Raw genomic sequence first — 22578 nt, forward strand, 5'->3', positions numbered from 1 at the left:
TAGCTGGAAGAACGTGTCTGGAAAAGCCTCGTATGATGTTTGGCTGTGGTCTTGAGTGACTTTCATGCCTGTACAGATTCCCACAGAATCTTTTTAAACAGGGCGAGAAAATCCTAATTTGATACTAAAGCCCGATGCTTTGGTGCAGCAAACTCATTTTCATGAACGAGACAGAATTTGATGTCAGCAACCTTTCTAAGCTCTGCGCTCGCTCATTTCATCTTAATCCTCTTCCAAACACACCACGATGAATGAAGTGTAAGAATAAACACATTTTTTTTGTTATATATGTGCAATTTTCACACAATAGTCTCTCCAGAATTGCCTTAATTAAAGACTTAATTAAAATGTATCCTTTTTATACTTATGGTTGCCTTTTTTTTTTTTATTGTACACCAGAAATACAACAAAATATATATTTTTTATGCCATTACCCTTGATGGTTTTTACTGTACAACTGAGAAAAGATAAGGCCTGGGGTTTGATTGCTAGTGGTTATACAGCACAATCCAATCTTCGTTGTAAAGAAGGGGCCTTGGATCCAGGGTAGTGAATTCCTAAATGAACAAGTCCCATTAGGAATATCTCTATACAATCGTAGTACACATATCTGCTTAGGTCCTGGACACTCCATTTTGTATATAATACAAAATTGGATCTGAAATATTGTGAACCTATGTACAATTCTGACAAACATTTGTATGCGCTGAAATGAGAAATACTATTTTTTTGGTATATTTTTCTATTTTTATGTGAAATCATTCCATTGTTATTAGTCATTTAACAGCAGCAGCACTATTGGATGAAGACTTTGCTTGTCCGTCAAACTCCGCGTTCGATCGACGTTGTATTTACAGTCGGGTCGGTGACAATTCGAACGAGCGGAATCACGCTGCGATCCGGCCGAGCTCTGGCCTTGTTCATCTTTGGGGGGATGCCAGTGAAAGAGTGGCAGAACGAAGTGAAAGGAAGAAAGAGGAAGAGTGATTTGAAACGTTCTTCTATAACCATCCCCCCAGTACACATCGTCCCGGTGAGTGGAGCTGATTGAAAAAAATTCAAACTTTTTTTTTTTTTTAAAGGCTTGTGACTAGTTGCATCTGTCCTTCTCGTACATCTCCCTCCGGGATGCAGCCCTCTTTAGTGATGGGGATTATGTAACCGTCACTGCTTCCCCTGCTTATCTGATAGTAGGCGTGGAGCTGCTGGCTGCTAGCCCCTAAGTTGGGCATGCTCTTGTAGTAAACGTCCTCACTTTCGCTTTGTTTAGAGGGCGAGAGGTCCTCGAGCGTGTCTGGGCCGCTCTCGGCCGAGGGTGAGTCTCTCAGATTGGGCAGGCTGGCGTACAGCGAGTCTCTGTTGGGCGACTGCAGGCTGTCCTGGGCCTGGAGCTGGGCGGGGAGCTGGGTGGCGTAGCTATGGGGCGGCAGCGGGGCAGCCGACTCGGTCCTCACTCTCTCCTGTGTGTGGTACAGGAGCGAGTGAGTCCGCTGAGGAATTAATGGGGCCTCCAGTTCACGTGGATGGTGGGGGTTGTGGGTATGGTGGTGATGGGGGTGCAGGCTCAGCCCCCCCACTATATGATTACTCTCAGTGCCCAAGTGCACCAAAGACGAAGTTTCGGCTACAATAATGTTGTCCTGGCTGCCGACGTCTGCCCCCGCCGCCTTTTTGGTGTTAATGCGTGACTCAGAGCGGTGGCTTTTGCCACAGGCCCTGAGGTTGTTGTGCACGAGCTCCGAGATGATCATCTTCTCAAAGGCAGCGTCGTCCAGGCCAAGTCCGCAGTCCACCACCTGCACGCTGTCGCCGTAGTCGCCGTTCCGAAGCGAGTAGCTGTTGTTGAAGTTACCATTTAGCGGTAGAGTATCCATTGCACTTGTATCCCTGGCATTGTTCATTGAGTGTCCTAGAACAACAGAACATGTGAGGGGCGTATGTTAGTTACTACAGGCCCTGTAATGACAGAAAATGTTAAAAAAATAAAATAAAAAATAAAAAATAAAGATGTTGTTTAGGACCTGGGTTCTCTATTCACGCATAAAATCACATTATGTATCATTCAGTTTGGTAAAGTGCTCTAAATAGATTTTTTGAAATGGAGTAATTTTTTCAATATTTGCTTGCATGATGGTTAAGTTATCCTAAACAACATCAAAAATTAGTCAGCAAATCACAAACATCACACACACGTTTTAAAGAACATCACAGATGTGGAGCCACAGATGGGCAAGCTACGATGTTAACATAATTCATCAGTCTTCCAGCTTATTTCAGGAGAGGGGGTGAGAATAGAGTTGGTGGGGGGTGACAGGAGAGAGGTGGGAGAGTATGAGAAAAAGAGAATGAACAGAGCCATGGCCAGCGAAAAACGAGCAAAAAAGAAAAGAAAAAAAAATGAAAAAAAAAGAAACACAGCCAAATCTCTCACTACGAGGAAGCCAACAAGCAACCATCCAACAGCACAACAGACAGGCAAGTGGAAATGACTCACTTTAGACAACTCACATCATGTCTGTCTGTTCAGGCTATCTGGCCTAAGAGTAGCTGATGTACAAAAGAAAACGAAACAAACACAAATGATTTTAGTGTAAAACATGATGAGTAATCACCGACAGAAAGAAAGGAAGAAAGAAAGGAAACAGAAATTAAAGTAAAATTTACCAAGTCAGCGTAAGCAAGGGTTCAGCAAATTAAATCACATGGACAATTACGAGCTCCTCTCCTCATTAAATGTACCCGTCCTGTTTGTTTGGTCTCCATGCTCGGCCATTAAGTCTGTGGCTAATTGAGTGGGTATGCGGACGCTGTTGCTCTGGGCAGGTAAAGAGTGAACTAAAGCCTACCGATCTGCTCTCCTTTCAGCTTGCAGTGCTAGACTAAATGTAGCAGTTTTTTTTGAGCAGCAGCCTAGTAGAATACACAGTTGGGATGGGTCAGATGAAGTGATTCTTGGAATCTCTTCAGACGGGGGTCATGGAAACGAAAAAGAGAAAAAAAAGGACACAGAGGGAAATAAAGGGGGAAAATGATGCATTTGTAGTGCCTAGCAGGGGTTTGGTATCCTGAGAAAAGGGAAGCTAAAGGAAACATTCGGGGAGAGGTAAGAGGGTGAAGCTGAGGGATGTGGAATGTGTGAAAGGAATAGATGTTTTATTATGACTATGTTTTCTTCACTGATAGCAACCAAATAATAATGTGCATGCAAATGAAGAAAAAAACGAAGAAAAAGATCAGAATTTGGAAAGAACCGCTAGAATGAAATGTTCTGTAATGAAGGAAGAGCAAAAGATTAGAGGCAGCTGCTAGAGTGATATTCAAACTATTTACTACTATCAGTTCAGAAATCACTCTCCATTTAGGCTAACTGCTGAAGGGCCAGAGGATAAGAATGAAAAAAGCTTCATGATGGCTGAGTAATAAAATGATTTACAGATCATATTTCCTCATCCAGCGTTACTGAGGTAACGACTATACAAGTGGTCAGCATTCGCAACTGAAAATGTAAATGCATTTACTGCAAAAAATGCATTCAATTCATTTACTGACTGTTGGCCATTTCTCAGTTTCAGAGTGGAAATTAACGCAAAGTTATTTGAGTTCAAGCTCCTAGTCCAGATATCATATTCTATATCTATGATAAATACCTTCCAAATAATCATTTAATGAGGAGAGAAGAAGGGGGAACCGCATCTTTGAATTAAATCCCTTTACAAATAACGTGCATAAACTTAAAGTTGAGAAAACTTGTTTACTTTGGTATTAAGAAATGCCCTGTTGAAGTCTAGAGGGACTTTAAGAGATGAAACACATTTTAAAACATTTTTAATGGTTTCTGAACCACTTGCTCACTGAATATAGATGACCTGAGGTTAAACCAGTGATTGTGTCATTATTTCTTTCTTTTTTCTTTCTTTCTTTGTTGTTTTGAGAAAATCATGCTGAAAAAAATTTACATTTGATAGGCAAAGTTAAGTTTTACTCCCATACTTGTCTCTCTGTAGGTCACTAGAGGGATGCAGCGAGAGGGGAAAAAGCAGAGCAAATAGATAGTAAGGTTTACATCAATTTCCAAAAATGTAACAGTATTTGAATATCATACTCTGGGGCATAATTGTGAATCAATGAAAAGCCAGTTTAGCTTATATAATGTATATCCATCTTAACATACAAATGTAATTGCCTTATTTTTAAGATAATTCATAACTGAACTAATCGTAAAAAGGAAAAAGCATCAAACTCTTTTGTTAACATTAAATTGAAAGCTTCAGCTTACTTGCTAGTAATCACTTACTATCCAGTGAAATACAACAGAATCTATCACAGAATTAATCATAAAGAAATATCAAAGCATGGAAGAATATAAAACAAGTGCAGGTAGTATCACTCTCTCATTGAAACAATAAGAATGAGGCTTAGAATGCAGCACAGTATATCTTGGAAGAGAAAAAAAGAAATCAAAAGTCATCAATCAGCGAGAGGCTGCCACTGTAATAAATATATTTCAGTATATGCCATCTGTGAGCTGTATGTGCTGAGAGAGTAATACTACACTGCACTCTGCTCTCAGTCACCAGACATCAGGGAAAATCTAAGAGCAAAGAAAAGAAGACCATTTTGTTGTTGTTGAACTGCAGTGGTTTAGTAAGCGCACCTGGAGAGTTAAAGACAGGAGCCGTAGGAGTGTTACATACGACCGTTTCGGCCAGTAAGGTATTGTATGGGTTGTTAGTGCCTTGGGGCCGTAGAAGTGGGTTTGTTAGTAGATAATTGCCCGTCATTCCTGGATCAGCAAGACAGAAGAGGAGACATAAGTTCACAGCATGTGTACAAGGATATATTCAAGCTTAGATTTTATTTAAAGATGATGAAAAAGCTGGGCTTCTTTTCTTTTAAAGAACTACTTTTTTAGCTGCCTCTGTATTTTATATCTAGAGAGATGCAGTACTGCAAAAAAGTCAGAGACCACCCTCCGTCAAACGATCACTGAGTATGTCATTTTTGAGCAGATTCAATATAAGATGATCCACTTGCAGGAGTGAAAAAATACAAGTTTAAAAAAATTGTCAAAAGACATTAAAAAAAATAGGACTCCTAATAACAGTGAAAGGTCTGGTAGACCACCAAAACCTTTAAGAGAAACCAGAAAATCAAGCTCCACTCTTAAAGAAGAAAATTTGCAAATCGAACAAAGAAGCCGTTGGTGTTCTCAGAACAATGGACTGACCACCATGGAGTCCAGACCTCAACATTATTGAATTCAGGATTACTTGGATTGTGAGAAGCAGAAAATGCAGCCAACTTCTAAGACTGAACTTTGGAGGTGTGGAAAAATATCCTTGCAGATTTCTTTGGAAAACTGAAAGCAAGTCTCCTGGAAAGAATGGAAGCTGTAAAAACAGCAATAAGTAGGCATAGTAAACACTGAAAACACTGATATTATATTCAATCGTTCGGTAACTTTCTGTTAACCATATTTTTTCTGTTTTGTTCCTGCTGCTGGAAATTAAATAACTTGTTCTAAATGGCTGTTTTACCCACAGATTAAAAAAATCAAGGGTGGTCTCTGACTTTTGCTCTTTTGTCCAAAATAATACTAATTTGATTTTTTTTAATAATTACATCCTGATCATTACAGTATTGTTTAATATACTTTTACCAAATATTATTTTTACCTTAATACTGTCAATCTAATGTGCTACTGCTTGCCAATTAAACTGTTAGAGAAAAAAAATTACAGTCTGCAAAATTGCCCTTTCCCATTTGAAAGGATCTTGACAGTTATCTGGACGGATGACAATAATTGGTAAACATATTATTTCCTGAGTGACTATTCATTTGAAATTTCATTTTCATTCACACCACTGACAGTTTAGGTGGGACTATAAATAAAGCAAGTCACTAAGAAAGATCTCTTCTAAAATGTTTGTTGTCTCAGTCAGTACAAGGGAACGGAAGCATGAAGAGAGGAAAAGAATGTCAGCTCTCCTGACTTATGCATGCATGAAGTGCCGCTTTAGCATTTTAGAGCAAGCCAAAGCAATGACTCTGAATAACACAACCTTACCACTCGGGTCAGCTAGAGTTGAACATCATCTTCTCATCATCATACATTTGTGCCCTGGCTAAATAATAAATGACATTTTTTCTAAATCCTTCAAATAGCATCCACTAGGTCACCTTACATCCTGATTAATTGATGTGCCTATGTATGTCAGGCGCAAAAGAACATCTGAACTTAAAATGTGTAGTTCTGTTACTGCATGTGGATTATTTTAGTGCAGACACTGACTTACATATGTGTGTGGATGACTGCTACATGTACATCTCCAACAATGCAATGCAATAATCTGGGCCAAATTCAATTAAGCTGCTCGAAAACTGACAAAAATAAACCACTTTGGCATTAAAAGAAGAAGAAAAAGAAATCTGATTAACACTGGGTGACCAAGGGCACTCCAATATAACGTACCGGAGGTGGTGAAAAAACACCTAAAGCACTAGCACTGAATGAGCATAACAATTAAGAGGAGAAATCATTTCATTTGGCCCAGAGTAACAGTGATTTTACATTCGTGATAAGTCTGCCTCATTAAGTGTAGAACAGAGCTCAAAAGGCTGAAATTCTTCTCATGTAGCATCAGTAGTTTCTGACTGACCTTGGTTGAGGGTTGATGTGCTGTTGATGTCCCCTGAGATAAAGGAGGATTCAGATTGCTTTCTTACAGTGTCGTTCCACATCCTCCTGATTCGACTCTGTTAGATTCACAGCAAAGGGCAGCAATTAAGGGCCGATTCTCTTTGTTAACAGTGGGAGAAAATGATCTGCAACTATGCTGGAGTTTTAACAAAATTATTTATCCTTACTCCTGACACCTGTGGCCCCAGAGGCGTCGTTTCGCCAATTTTTTCTCTTTATACTGTCTCTCTGACACATTTCCCAATTTACAACATTTGACTGGAATTTTTGATTAAATTTCTCTCGTGATCCCTGAAATTTCTGTCCTGTGATTTTATAAAGAGCCATCACTGCTGTTATTGGGACTTGCTGACTGTCAGAATGCATAACAGAGAAGATAAAAGCCAAGGCAACCTAGATAATCAAGTGAACGAAAATATCCAATAAAGTGTCAAAGTCCCAAGCAGTGAAAACATAAAGCAAAAGAGGAGTTTATAAGTGACTATAAGTGAAAAGGGATACAATAGGCAGTGTTTGCTGTCATGCTGAAGAACATGCCATAGTGGAAGCATAGTACATCACTTGTAGAAAAGGTTTTATATTGTCAAATCAATTGAGATTGCAGTGTATATCTTTTCATATAAGGTGGAAGAAGGCTGGGTCAACTCTGTTCTTCCAGATGCAGAGTAGCGACCGTACCTGAGTGCCAGAGGAGTAGCGTGCACTTGTCCTTGTTGTTGCTGTCTTTGTGGAACTGTGGGAGCTCTCAGTTGGCAAGCCACCGCAACAGTATGTGTGGCGGAAACATTTGCTGTACTCACGGCGAACCTACAATTCAAAGGGATTTTTCTTCTTTGAGTTATTGAACATGCCGTCCTTTTACCAACTGAGCTCTTGGAACCAAATAAAATCTAGAATATACATTTCCCAACAACTTTGCAGGTTTGGTCTCTTTGTACACAACTATTATATTAATTAACCTCTCAATCTCCTTGAGAGTCACTATTACTGAATTAGCGGACGTAAAACAAAACGATTGAATTATTATTAAGTTGTATGAGTCAGGAATCAAAGTCTGGACCAGGTGTGAGTCTGAAGTGTCGAATAAATTTTATATATAGATAAAATGAGTAAATCTCACTTTTTTCTGCAGCAAGCAGTAAAAGATGAAGATGAACATCCCCTGGAAGGTGTTGAAGATGGTGAAGAGATAAGCCAGCACCACTGATTTCTCATTGATGAAGAACAAACCGAAGGACCAGGTGAGGCTCACAAGACACAGCAGGGCGAAAGCTCCTAGGGTCCAGGACCTTCAAAAGCAGATACACAACACCAACTCTGAGCCTGAAGGTCGCCACCATTTACTACACCTTTAAAACAAGCACTGATGAAGACATGAGAGGAAGACATCTACTAAAAACATTCAAGAAAAGAGGGAAAAAACACGCTCGTACAACATTTATGGCAGAATAAGGTTTTAAAAGCAGGTCCTTGTCATTTGGAACCTGAGGCTGGGAGAGATGAGAAAATGTAAGGGAACGTACCGAGATCTGAATAAAAAAAAATGAATAAATGAATATTATGTATATCTATTAGGCTCTCAGTAATTTAGAAGCATATTTTGAATGCTGGGGATTTTGTGCATGCCACTCTACTATGTGAAGAAATGCTTGTGTGGTTTTGGGCTGCATTCAAAAAGAAGGAGAGAAGGAATATTGCACTTGAGAATTGTAATCGTTTCAAATGGGTCCATTACACTTGAGGAGGCGCTGACAACACGTCTCGGCTAGCTAAGGAACCAAAGAGATACAGTTAGAGGAAAGAAAAGGAACAGCAATAAAGAAAAAAAAGGAGGTGGTGTGTGAAGGTCCGTGGGAGCCTTCGGACACCAGCGCTGACGGATAACAGCACCGGACAAACAAACATGGAGAACGGGCACTCTAAACAGAGGATGAGGGAGCTGGAGAGTTCAGAGGGAGACTGACGAGAGCGGTAAGAATGATGAAAGGGAGAACTACGAGGCCAAAAAAGGAACGTCTAGCTAACGCTCTTACTTGATAAATGGTTTATTATCTTCATAGCTAGAGAGCATGGTAAGCAGGGGAGAGAGACAAAATCAGGTCAGACAGATCACAGTTTGATTAGCATGCAGTCCAGTCAAAAGAAAAAAAAATAAATAAAAAAGAGAGAGGAAAAAAAACTGAAGCTGGAATTAGTGAGGAAGTAACTGGATGAAGCTGGTAGAGTCAGGAGGAAAAATTATCATTATTATTCTGTATGTTAAACAGATGATGAGATTGCAAACTGCACTGAGCCAATTCACTTGTATACAACAAGATACTGTACAAATGTAAAACATATGCTACAAACGGAGTCAGACAAAAGCAGCATTGTGATAAAGCATTACAGCCATATTAGGCTTTTTAGCTCCTACTTCCGTTTTCAAAAGGAACAGCAAAACAGAAACACATTTGATTTATATTACATATGTCCCCGAACCCAGCTTGATAAACAAAACAAGACAAAGTGGGGTCTGTTCAGGTCAGGATTAACAGAAAATGTGCTGCATTGTTCCCACCATGTAAAATTTACAGTGGCGGTAAAGTTTTATGAGTGACCCCCATAGGTTGTGATATATGGTGAGAGCTTACCCAGGCAAATCGGTATTATAGTAGCCATCACAAACGCGATAATTACTGGTTTGGGTAAAAGGAAAGTGAGAGGAAGATAGAGAGAGAGAAAGAAAGGAAGAAAAATGGAGAACGGGAAGAGAAGAAACGAGATGCCACAGATTAGCTCTCTCCACATGCAACATGCAAATACTGAATCCAGTGCAAGGTGGGCTGCAGTCCCCCAGCCTGTAATCTCAGGTAGAAAAAAAAAAAACAGTGGAGAACCAACAGCATGACACTCAAACATGAGGTTTTAGAACCTCATATTTCATTTTATTGTACTTAGCACTAATCATATTTTACTATACTTATCAATAATCATACTCTATTTTTTATATTTGAGTTCTTGTTTCAGTAACATTTGTTGTGAACCCCTTTTGAAGTAGCAGATTAATAAAAAAAATGATAAATTATTAAACAAAATCTGGTCATTAAGTGTTAAATGCTGTATTTTGACACGAAAATCAGTTTTGAATTTTCATGAACAAAAATGACTGAACAGGCATAGAAAAGGCAGCAATACTCTACTTCAAGGCTGCCTACACAGAGACATCATAACATACATAAGCATTGACTACAGCATTTATTAAAGCTACTTGTGTATTTTTAATTTATAATTAGTAGGATATTTTCTAAAGTAAATAACATAGTATTGACACAGGAGGCCTTAACCTAAAGTGACAGATATTCGTTCTATTTCTGTTATAAAGCATCATTCCCAACTAATAGAACGTAAAAGACAGTTAGCTATAAGCTCCATATCATATATTTCAACCATGTGTTTTTGTTAAAGTACAAAATTACAGCTGCCATTATGGAGACCCATCTGACTGCAGACATGAACAGCTAAGTCAGGTCTCCTTCATAGAAACTGTTCAAAAAATAATCAAGAGTAAGAACTCAGTATATTTACATTTGATATTTTTAAAAAACGTCATTTTGAATGTTTGTCCTCAATTAGAAACGAAGATAAGGAGCCTCTATTTTAACTCAAATACATGATTTTGTATGTATATGTATAAGCATATTTTTACGTGTATGAAAATGATCTCTTTAGTTCAAAAGCATCTGAATCTTCTACAAAACTGATACACGGAGCTCTTAACTAGATCAAAGAGATATATATAGAACTGATAAATGGCCTTTGCCTTATAAGTTTCGTTGCTTGAGACTGATGCTTCATAACTGTGAGAACAAATATCAGAACAAATGTCTTTCAATTAAGTCAATACAAAGTCATTTACTTCATTAAACATCTTATGTCATCATATGGTTACCAACATAAATATTCAAGTACTGTTTTCTAAAGCATTATTTATTGCTTATGCATGATATGAAATCCCTACACAGGCAGCCTTCAAATTAAGTGTTACTAAAAAGGCTTTCTAGTTCATCTTTTCAACTGCATTCTAATTTGGAAGGCCAGGAGGCAAGCAGAACTCACTAGACAAATATGTTCTCTTTCTGCTATTAAAGGAGGTCCTGATTTTTTTTTCCAAAAGAAACACATGGAAATGCTTTCATTCTGTCTTAAACCACTCCCCCCCCCGCCACACACACACACACACACAGCTCTTCCAGCCAGCGCCTTATTCTACGCTGTAGGGAGACTCTGAATACATGGAGCCGTGCCAAGAGGAATTTTGTGGTCACTGTAACAGTGGATGCTAAAAAGAAACTCTCACAAAGTCATGCTGTCACCATTATGTGATGTTCTGGCCATAACTCCTATTAAAAGCTGTCTGAAACGATTATAATCTTCAGTCCATTTGAATTCCTTTGGTAATTGCACTGCTTGGCTGAATTAAACCAAGAAGATGTGGTTTAGTAAAATACTTTCTTCTATACAATAAACAAAGCAACAACAAAACGGGGAAAAAGTTATTTTTTTAATCCTTTGTTTTATGATAATAATAATACTATCAACTATGTGGAACAGTGCCTGCCTGTTGGACTACATGTGAGCAGGTGAGCTGACATCAAAAGACTCGTAACAACTTCACTTACTTTATGTTTTCCAACCTGCTGGAGTCAGGTTTCAATGAAGTGGAGTGCTTCACCATTTTGTACATTGTGATGACCAGGAAGATGAGATTAAGCTGTCGAAAAAGGATAATGCCTGTGTTAATAAATGAAGATATATGACAAAATTAAAAAGAAAGAAAGAGAGATTTTTATTAGTTGTTTTCTTGGAAAGGGGCCACCTAAACTTCTTTTCAGACAGTGCCTAATGCAATATACTGCATGTTGCAGGGCACAGCCAAGAAGACTGGAGCCAACCGTGGTACCATTCTATATTGATAAGAGCATGAAAAATGGATCAAAATCCACCACAGATAAACACAGGGGCTGTTAAGAGAAGACCAGAAAGACAGTACAAGACAGAATAGTCTATTGAATGAGACAAAACATAAAATCAAATAATGATGCACATACATATTCATACATATTCCTTCCTCTATTTGAAAGAACGGCACCACAAATACATATAAAAAAGAACATTTAAATAAAGAATGGAGGACTAACATTTTTCTCTCTTATACACACAAACCAGGCATGGGTCAGTTAGCAGTTTTTAATGATACAGTACTGTGAAAAAGTCAGAGACCACCCTTCATTTATTTAATTTCCTGTCAAAATAGAGATATTACTGAAAAGATTAGATATAAGATAATCTACTGGCATAAGGAAACACTGGAAGTCCAAGGAAAAGATCAGTCAAAAGCTGCTGGTGTTCTCAGCACAATTAACTGACCACCCCAGAATTCAGACCTCAACATTACTAAATGTGTTTTGGTTACTTGAATTGTGAGAAGCAGGAAAATGCAATGAACTTCTAAGACTGAACTCTGGAGGTATGGAAAAAGATCCCTGCAGATTTCCTTAAAAAATTGGAAGCAAGTTTCCTGAAAAGAATGGGAGCTGTAATAAAGGCAAAAGTTGGACAAACTACATACTGAAAAATAAATATGTTTAATATCTGTTAAATATTTCAGTGCTGCCCACAAATAAGTATCGCCATTTTAGATATTTGCTTTTCTACATCATTTGAGAAAAGTTCATCATGAATGGACCAATCAAAATGCTTCAAAATGACTTGGAATAAAATCTCTTCGCATTAAGTTACACTGAAAGTAAAGAACGTTTTGGCCTTCTCCTGTAAGGCTGCCATTTTGGAGATAATTATTATATATAATGATAATTATTATTCATTTTTTTCTTTGAACAGCAGCAATATGTTTCTGCTTTTTTTTTTTATTAATGCTGAAAAATGAATAACTTGCAATGTCTGTTAAGGCTGGAAATTACACAAATAAAGAGTGGTCTCTGACTTTTTTTACAGTGTTGTAAAAACTAAATGATTTTAGTTTTTTAATAACAGTAAAAAAAATTTTTTTGGGTCATGGTGGAAGTGAGTAGCAAACTGCTACAGCCTCCCTGTAAAAAGACAATTTAGGCACAATACATAATATGTTTGGTAACTAGTTACGAGCTGGTTTGTACATTTATGTAGTTATTTTTCATGTTGAAAGAATTCTATTAAAATGAAACCTGTAGTGAATTTGTATTATTTTTGTATTCATTTATTTGACAGAGACAATACAGATAAACACTGCTACATAAAATGTAGCACATGTAATGTAAATAGGGCTTTTAGCTAAAGTAGCTCTGTGTATGAGTGCATTTGAAACATTTTCAGCATATTTAACAGCACCACAGTAACACCACAAACTGACAATTTCAGTTGTTCATCATGATAGAAAACTTTAATACCGCCCCATCCCTCCCCCCACACACATTAGAATATTTCACTTTCTCTGGGCGAGTATGCCTGTCTGAAATTGCTGAGCTTGCCCGATCTTTTTATAATTTGGTGCAGTATGTGCTATGAACTCTCGTTCTAAAGTGACAGCATATTCACAGTACAGTGCATGACTGTGAACGACCTCAGTGGTCTGAAGTAAGCTTTCTCCTGACTTTTCTTTTTTCCGTGTCATCCAGTCACGCGTCCTAGTTGTTTTGTACCCTGCGATCAAAAAGCAGAGCTAATCAATATCCCCCCTCCCTCGCACAATCAGCTGCTGGGGCTGTGCAGAAAAACGATGAGAGAAAATGAAAGGAGTGAGATGAGAACGGCAAAAAGAAGTATATCGTCCCTTTTCATATGGCAGATTGCCATGATGTTGCGTTTTGTTTCATGGGGACCTGGTGGTCTCTGTGGCTCCGGCGTGACTCGGGCACTTTGAAATGCCTCTCACACAGCCTGGAGTGGTGACACGGATCTGATGAGACAGGGGAGGAGGGGAGTGCATATGTGTGTGTGTGTGTGTGTGTGTGTGCGTGTGTGCGTGCGTGTGTGTGTGTGCAATGCTAGCAAAAGAAACTCAGCCAAGCACACTGCTAACCCCTCCTTCCACACAGCCACCAACTCACTTTCCCTTCTGGCCTCCCTGGGGCCTCTGCTACCTTTGTGAGAGCTGCTCCTGACTTAGCCCCCCATATTCTCTCTCTCTCTCTCTCTCTCTACAGCTATCCATGCAGAAGGCCCTGGGCTCTTACTCTGTGGACTGTACAGAAAGCTTTTTACCACACCGTGGGAGTCGCAAGTGCGCACTCGCCCGCTGAACTCCGGATGAACCGGATGAAATATTAAAGGTGCAGATGGAGCTGTCCTGGATGATGCAAACAGCTCGTGACGTGTCATGATCCGAGCTTGCAAGGCATACTAATGCCTTGAGACCACTCATTACTTCCGTGTCCTTCTTTTTCATGGAGCTAATGCCCTCCTGCGCCCTGGAGAAGGGCAACCTCTGGCTGCCTGCGAGCTTCCTAGAGCCTGCAGGAGTATCCCTTTTATCTAGGCGTTACACACATCTTAAAAATGAGGGGTCCTCTGGAGCAAAGCCATAAGAGAACCACTTTTGGTTCCCGAAAGAACCTGTGGATGATTTAAAACTTTATTGGAACCACTCAACTGGAATGTTCTTTAGGGATGCGAAAGAGCTTCTCCAAAGGACCTTTATTTTTATGAATGTAGGAGCAGAAAATAATAAAAGAAGAGCGAGAAACACGAGCTGAAAGACCACCCTAGGCCTTTGCGTCAGTTTCAGCAGGATGGCATTTTTTCTTCCCTCCTTTTTTAAAATCAGGCTGCTGCAAGTGTAACATTTTGAATAATGAGATCTCTTTCTGTGTCCCCCTCCTCTACACCTCTTTCCTCACTGACAAGGACAAAGCCAATTTGCTGAGAAACCAGGGTCACGGGTTTAGGGGGAAACCTTGGTCCCAGTGGATCCCTAGAGAACGCACAGCCATTGTGCTTCATCTCGCATTGTCAATTGTGGAAACGGGCTAGAGAGCAGCAAGTCCTGCTCGCTGTCCAGCCGAAGCCTTCAACCATAAATCAGCTTCATAAAGGGGCATGCTCCTTATGTTGCAGATGACTAGAACATGGATTCTGATTATCAGAGGCACTGCAAACACATACATCAAACCAGCAGACGATTTCAGGCTGCAGAGGAGAGTCTCTCATATGCCTCCACAAAGAGCCATTTGCAGACCTTTCTGCTGAGAGTGACTTCTAATCTGCAACTGCGTACCTGAGCCTATATTTTAGTAGCTGCGACCGTTTGCCACTTTTCTTCTTCTTTTTTTTTTTAAACATTTGATAACTCTCCGTGTTCACGGCCCAAGGTCTCACTCGCCACTGTAAGACAAACAGCACTTTCCATTACCGTAATCTCAATGGTTGACAAACATTCAAGGAGGTCATGTCGTCTGCGGATAATGAACTCGGCCCTGGTCAAACATTTCTCCACCTTCTCCTCCTCTTCCTCCTCCTCTCTTCATTTTCAGAAGGACGAGCTTCGACCGCTTTCTCATCCACCAGGAATAGAGATTAGAGGGCAAACCAATAGATAGTGGAGCCGTCTCCAAAGTCGTTCTGCTCTTGTGAATGCCACCTGCTAGATTCTCTTTCTCTCTCTTTCTTTTCCGCCCTCTTTTCCCTCCATCTCTTCCCCAACTCCCCCAGGCCTCTTGCTTCTGTGCCTCACCAATCTACTTGGAGCCAGTGGGGTCATAACCAGTAAATAATTGCATGCTCGAACGGCAGCTGTGTCAATATGATATGCCATATGTCCTTCACCCTCGTGCTCCTCAAAACAAGCTCTTCCAATGCCGCTGGAAGTACTGTACCAGAACAGAAAGATATCAGCTATTTCCTTAAAAAGTCACGTTGCAGAAAAAAAACAAAACAAAAAAAAAACACTGCCTACCACTTACGGACACTGGCCTACAGTAGCCTTGGCTTGCCCTTTGCGAGTACGTTGAGTATTATTTGAGGATGCATTATAGTTTAACGCCTCTTTTGAGAAAGGCTCTCTGTGTCATAGCACAATTATTCCCAACAACAACATTATTCAGGGCCTTAGTGGCTTCTTTTCAGAGTGCTTCTCTCTTACAGTGGACTGCATTGACTGGGTTTGCTGAGACTGAACTGATCTGAGCAGAAATCGAAGGGCTACAATTTGTTGAATCAAGCTGGGGGAATAACAAAGGCAGCCTGGCTTGATGTTTTCACATTGCAGCGCTTCTTGTCACAGCATCTGTCTTTGGCTTAGAGAAGTCAATTACTGCTTAAACTATGAGGCATATCGTTCCGGCCAGTTCTGGAGGCAAATATCTCTCTTTTCTACTCTAATGTTCCCACTTGGTAAGCACACACGGCGGCAGATGCACACACACACACACAGAGCCAAAAATTTAACTGAACATACCATAATGATGAAGGTAACAGGCCCAATGAAGCTCCAAATGAAGTGGTTGTCCACTCTCAGCCAGCATCTACAGAAAAGGCAAAATCAAAGCCATTAAAAATCTAGTTCAAATTACAAGGGAAAAAAAGAAAACCCTTGTTAAAAGCATTTATTTAGACAACAAGGTTCTGTCTTGATAAGGATTACACCAAAAAAGGCAAAGCAAGAATACTATCCCTGACTAAAGCAGCCTAACGTCTGGTGTGGATCACATTACGATGTTGTAGGCCTGCCCAGCCAGTATATACATTACTGTTAAATGCAGCTCAAAGATGGTAATTGTCTGTAAAAGTATCCAGGTGCTCTTGTCTGTGACCTCCGGCAGGATATATTGATTATCTAAATTAGTGCAAACTTACACCGTGCTAATAGAAACCACAGAAGACACACACACACACACACACACACACACACACACACACAGAGAGAAAAGCCTGCAATGTTACAAGGAAAACTTCAAATCAAACATCTCTTTTTCTCCATTTCCTTCTACAGTTGCATGTGATGTTGCATTACTGCATTCAGACATACTGGCAGTTTTAAGAGAAGCCTAAACAGCGCAGTTCGACCTGTTTTAGGCACACACTAATGAACAATGTAAGGAGGAGCCTTCCCACCTCTAGAGTCCAGCCTGAGCTAAAACACCATCATTAATCTGTGTAAAAGCCTTTTTCCAGTGCGGCACTTGTCTTTGTTAGAGAGCATTTTACAAACAAGAGGTCGCCAGAGGCTCTTTGAGCCAAACACACTAACAAAGTGATGAAAACCACAGTCACTTCAGGTGTCCTCTGTAGACTTAGTGACTGCATGTGTCTGTGTTCAAGGCAATATGCTCCCTATACGCTTAACTCATCCACAGTGGAGATTCTCATAAGGCTCCGGTCTCCTTGTGTGCAAGAGACACTTTAAACAATAGCAATCCACACAGCTCTTAAAGCAAATCTCTGCGTTCACTTACGCTTTTGTCGTCCCATAGCTTCTGTAGTCCACGACCGCAGAGACCCCCACCACAATGGCAGGAAGGAGGTAGCCCGAGACGTAATAATATTTCTTCCGTGAATATTCGCTCTCGAAGACCTCCACCAGCATGAGATAGAGCTGAACTCCCTCCAAGCACATCCAAGCAAAAGAGGCCAGGAAGAAATAATGCAAGATCCCAGCAATGACCGAACAGTCAATCTGTGACACAAACAAAACACTTCAGTAAGATAAACAGACGGTGACGATAAACAAAACATGGCAATCGCATTTAGAAGTGCTGATGCAGAGAATCAGTATAGTCTTTAGAATAAACATGTTTCAGTCTGAACACAGCAGGAATTGGTGAATTCTTCATTAAATTTTGTTAAATATTTTTAGTAAGAGGGGAACAAGGTGTACGCTTAGAAGAAAAATTAAGCCACAGTATTTCTGTTGCGCTTGCTCCACGTTAACAATATATTTAAAAGAATATAATAAAACACTAAAATTCACAAAGAGAAGCCATGAAGCCTTACAAGGAAGCCTCTTTCTTTTTCAATTTATTTATTTCCAAAAATACTGGGCATGTCAGATGAGTTGTGTTTAGGTTAAGTTATATTTTAAATCTAATTATCTTCTCTTTATATTCATGCTGATAAAGCGGACAATTTCAGTCATTTATGCTTCAATATGGGCCTAATGTCATTTCGATCTATTACTGGGTGTGAGCTTGCTGCCAGGCTTCGCCCGTAGCATATCAGCATGTGCTGGCTCATTTAGTCCAGTTTACCTTTGACCACAACTGTAAGACAACCTAGCCTCACATGAGTACGCTATACTGCTCAGCATCTACTTAGAGCATTCAATATAATTTAAATTTATGCACAGAGCCAGAAAATAAAAGACAAAATATGTTCTTTTTCTCTGTGCACAAACACCAAAAACCACCTCTGGCCTATGATTTTAATCGGATGCATGGAAAAAAGGTGGAGTTCGCACGTACTTCAAATCTGCCAGTCAGGAAAAGGACAGTGTTTTTACATCCAAATTTCAAGTCATTTGCCTGTAGTTTTAATAGTTATTAAAATATTAGTTAAAAAATAAACTTTTTTTAATATGCTGAGGTCATTATGGGAGGACTAGTGTAACTAGTGTAATTTAATCCAAGGACAGTTTGCTGCATATGACATGTAAAAAGGATTTTTTCCAGAAGAATAACTACATCTACAATCTACAATGGTAATCATTGGGGTCCAAGCACTACACTTTGGTCATTTTTGCAGCTATATGACAAATTATGAGAAATCCTAGTTTTAATCATATTTTTGAGAAAAGATAAGTATTTTGGTAAGGGAACTCTAAAGAACATGCATTTGGAATTTTGGAACAAGTCTTTACAAAATAAACAAAACCTGCAAAAAAAAAAAAAAAAAAACAATGTTGCAGAGTTGTTTGATAAATGAATCATTTGGCATGACTGCTTGTCTTCATGCCACACTGAAGCATAGTTACACTGTAATTAATGATTTCAAATAATTTGTGCACTGTAGCACCCCGTGAAGGCCATTCTAGGTCACATTTGGTATGCATCATCAGAATGATCGTGCATATACTTATGTAAAATTTTGGTGATTTGATAATCAGGCCGATTGTTATTTTAAGGTGTTTGAGTAGAAAGTCAATACCACAATGTTTGATTAAAATGTAGTAGGCATGTTAAAAGAAAAAGCCAACATTCCAAGATCTTCTTTTGAAATGATGTGATGAATTGTTTAAGACTAGTTCAAACACTTTTCTGAAGAATTTCTAAAGACAGGAGAGAAAGAAACAACTGGACCATCAAAGTTGGTACTGCACAGAACTAAGTCAACTGAGTGTATTTCCACAAGTTAATCACAGTAAATAAACTTGGTTTCATAGTTAAAATTCTTATTCTTATCCCTAGTGATTGAATGCTTAGAAATCACACAAGGAGTGCTGAGTTGGACATGTCAGGTTTTGGGATGACTGAGCACAACTACATCCTTCAAAAGCCTGCAGAAATCTGGCCAGTCCTAGTCATGAATTTCAATAAATGCAATTTATTTGCATGTTAAAGTAGCACATACTGACAGAATTAAGCCAAAATTATGATGTTTACCTTAAGGTATGTATGCGTTGGCATGTTTGTGAGAATTGGTCAACATGTTCATGAATGAGTTTTAACCCTGGGAGACTGTTTTCTAAATGTTAAGATACTTTTTAATACGTATATTTTTTTATTTCATTAGAAGCGGTTAAAACACCCAGGACTAGTTTGCAAACGTATGATTCATATATTACGCAAATCAGTTCAAAATCCAATCCAGCACACCAATTATCCTTTAGAAACTAAATCCACACACAGTGTATATACTCTTGTAATTAAACACATGTAAGTGATTCCATACCATGAATAAAGAGAAGAGGTGAAAAAGCAAAAAAATAATGCAGCAGTTATGCTTATTTATATTTGGTGGTAAATCTGAAGTATAAAAATGAATTATAACTAATAAATAACTCAGCTGCAGCATGCTGCTTTCCTGTATTACTCAAGACTTTGGTTCAAAAGAGAAGGTTCAACTTTCTTGTGGAGAGAGACATCTTGGTATGATTAGACACAAAAGGAGTAACCGAATCACAAAATCAATGGCTAAGTCTCAAAGCTTACCCTGTACTCTGTCATATCGATGCCAATTAGAAAGGTGAGTTCAGCAATGAAGAGGTTTATGCAGAAGTTTTTGTGGATCGTGTTCCTGTCGCTCTGCAGGCCTCGGAAGAAGCAGAAAGTGAATATGCACATGCCAAGGCAGATGAGGGAAACCACGATGCCCACTCGCGTGATGACTGTCAGGAGCAACTTGTGTACGCCGTCCGGGCCCTGGTGAACAAGAGAAAGGAGGGAGAGAAAATATCCGTTTATCAGTAGAAGAGATAAATGGCTTGCCAAGCCAATGATACATCATGTCTGTCACAACCATCTGTTCTAGCTTGCTAAGGGCTATAAAACACAGCCTGTTTTCGTTTTTGTTCAACAAATAAGAGGGAATGGATTAGGGGACCAAGTTATGAATCTGATGTGCTGCATTTCTTACCAATACTTCTTGATGAGCCATGAGAATGGCAAAATTTGTGAGATGGCTGCAGGAGCAGGTTGTGTGGGTTTTGTTGGAATCAATGAGCCTGCAACCTTGTGTGGACCAGTATCCCATCATGCTCCTCTCAGAGTAATTCCAAAAGGAGCAGTTTGAGTTGAAGTAGTGTTGCATCTGTGCAAGGAAAAAAACAAAAAAGTAGACATATTCATAATCCCCACACCTAAATTGCATAGCATTCATCGTTCCCCTTGACAAGCTAATGATGCATCACCCTCATAGGAAACACTAAATACTCAGTGTGTAGTCCCATTGCTAAACAACTGAGAAATCTAGCATGGGACCATTGATTATATGAGGTGCTAATAGGGAGTATAATGGTTTGAAGGCATGTCTGTGAAAATCACACAATTACTTTGATAGAGAGCAAAAATCAAGCTGGGGCTCCTCTGGGAGCACTTCTGACAACTTTAAAAGACAGAAGATAATTGGTCCTCCGGTAATTTCATCCCACATTGTACGGCTAATCTGGGAGTTAATTTTCCAATCGAAAAAAAGGGAAATTGCATCATTTACATCCTAATGTCGACGAACGAATTAGTATTCATTAAGAATTTCGTCTAGACCCCCTAATAATCACCAGTTCATTCTTAGTTAATTTCATGTTCGATGGTTTAAACAAACTCCTCTATGACCTTGCAGGGTATTTTGAAATGAAACAAAGTTTGCACTTCTCTTATCTTTTCTGTCTAGCTGCCCTCTCCTGCTGTGCATAAACTTTGTGTGTTTGTCTATCAGCAGGACTCACATCGATGTGTTCCAGGGTAAAAATCACCGGCTCCGTTATGAAGACGCGACTGGACTCCTTGTTGATTGAGGCGGCGATGACGTCAGAGTTTACCGCCACTGAGAGGTTGCGGCCGTGAGCCTCGCTGCCCAGTTTGATCGTTGCGTTCTCTGTGCTCAAGAACTGGCCCAGATTTTTGTACAGAGCAAAAACCAACTTGGCAACACCTGCAAAAGAAATGAAAAGAATGAGAGAAAAGGAAGGGCTGAGTATTCTATGCTCATGAAGTGCAGGACGACTCCTTCATAACCTTATATGAACTTGTATATTGGATACAATCCAGAAAATCTTTTTTTGAAATTGACATTTTAATGTTGAACATGATTATATGGCAGTTCTGACAGAACAGAAATAGAGATTAATGCCTTGATAGCAATAGTTTTGCTTCCTGAAACCAAGCAAAACATATCAAACAGGCCACAATAATCAATAAACTGAAGTTCAGGCATTCACTAATGGACGGTGAGGTGGATAACAGTAATGAAGGATGGTGTTCTTTGCCGCTGTACTGGTGTGAGAAGACTGCTGTGTGTGATGGAGAGCAGGATTAACATTTAGGAGGAAGGTGGCAGTTGGGGAAGGTGTGAGACGAATGCCCATGGCAGCAGTATTTGAGCAAAAACTGCTGATAGCCAGGAGCCCCCAAGATATGCAGAGTCATACCCAGCATTCCAACATTATTAATATGACTAAGAGTCTTTAGACAGTCTCGTCTGAAACCGTTTCAAAGAGACGGCGTCAGTCATAAGTCTGTCAAGTCTGAAATCAATAAGCTGCCATACAATGTTCCCGTAGGAAAGAAATGTCCTGTCCAGATCTTTGTCCCACCAGAAAAGATGGGCGTAGGCGTGTAATACATCAACTGTAATCATTGCATCAATTCTAAAGGCTATGATGCAGTTCTATCAATCCAACAAAAATATGTTGTTCCATATTGTGAAAGTACCATTTTTTGTTGAGTAAGTTCAAAGTAAAAATCCTTTCTTTTTTCAGTTTTTGTATGGTCAAATTTGGAAGACTCAAGTATCCATCTATGACATTCATTCGGGTAGAGTTCAATAAATATTCACCATCAACCAAATCAAATATCAAGCTGCTGCCTTATAAACTGAAACTGTATTGTGGTAAAGCTTAAGGTTCACACCCCTAAAGCTCACTTGGCATCTGTGAAACAAATCTCAACTACTAAACCCTTTAACCCTCTCTTTCATACACTAATCCTCTCTTTATACACAAGTGACTTGAAAATTGAAAACAATCTGAAAGAGCAGGAAGAACAGAAGATACTCATAATGATTTGAAATGAGTGAAGACAATTATCATTACAGACTATTATCAGCTGTTTCTCAACTCTAAATTCTGCTCCAGCTGACCTCCTAACTGTGGTCACCATAATGGGACTGCTGAAATATACCAGGAAATTTGAGTCAATTTAAACTGAATCTTACTGCAGCTTTTTTTTTTGACAGTGTCATCTGTCCTAACTGAA

The 22578-nt window shown here is 39.4% G+C and overlaps 1 protein-coding gene across 14 annotated transcripts in view; it reads right to left on the reverse strand.

Moving 5' to 3' along the window:
- Positions 1-1064: 1064 nt before the first annotated feature.
- Positions 1065-22578, reverse strand: part of adgrl2a (adhesion G protein-coupled receptor L2a) — a 91401-nt gene continuing 69887 nt past the window's right edge. For 2 of the 14 annotated variants that reach the window (XM_036586139.1, XM_036586137.1), the window contains 12 exons: positions 21051-21256; positions 20243-20416; positions 19819-20028; positions 17128-17348; positions 16131-16197; positions 11359-11450; positions 7821-7989; positions 7379-7507; positions 6660-6756; positions 4655-4783; positions 3991-4008; positions 1065-1909 (listed from right to left, as the gene is read on the reverse strand). In XM_036586139.1, coding sequence (XP_036442032.1) covers positions 1077-1909; positions 3991-4008; positions 4655-4783; positions 6660-6756; positions 7379-7507; positions 7821-7989; positions 11359-11450; positions 16131-16197; positions 17128-17348; positions 19819-20028; positions 20243-20416; positions 21051-21256 — 2345 coding nt within the window. In that variant the 3' untranslated portion in view covers positions 1065-1076. Of the gene's footprint in view, positions 1910-2494; positions 2548-3956; positions 4009-4654; positions 4784-6067; positions 6126-6659; positions 6757-7378; positions 7508-7820; positions 7990-11358; positions 11451-16130; positions 16198-17127; positions 17349-19818; positions 20029-20242; positions 20417-21050; positions 21257-22578 lie in introns of those variants that run through there. The other 12 variants (XM_036586138.1, XM_036586140.1, XM_036586141.1 and 9 more) reach the window with 10 other exon arrangements.

This window comes from Colossoma macropomum, unplaced genomic scaffold, assembly GCF_904425465.1.
Source record: "Colossoma macropomum unplaced genomic scaffold, Colossoma_macropomum, whole genome shotgun sequence".
In the NCBI taxonomy this organism is placed as follows: domain Eukaryota; kingdom Metazoa; phylum Chordata; class Actinopteri; order Characiformes; family Serrasalmidae; genus Colossoma; species Colossoma macropomum.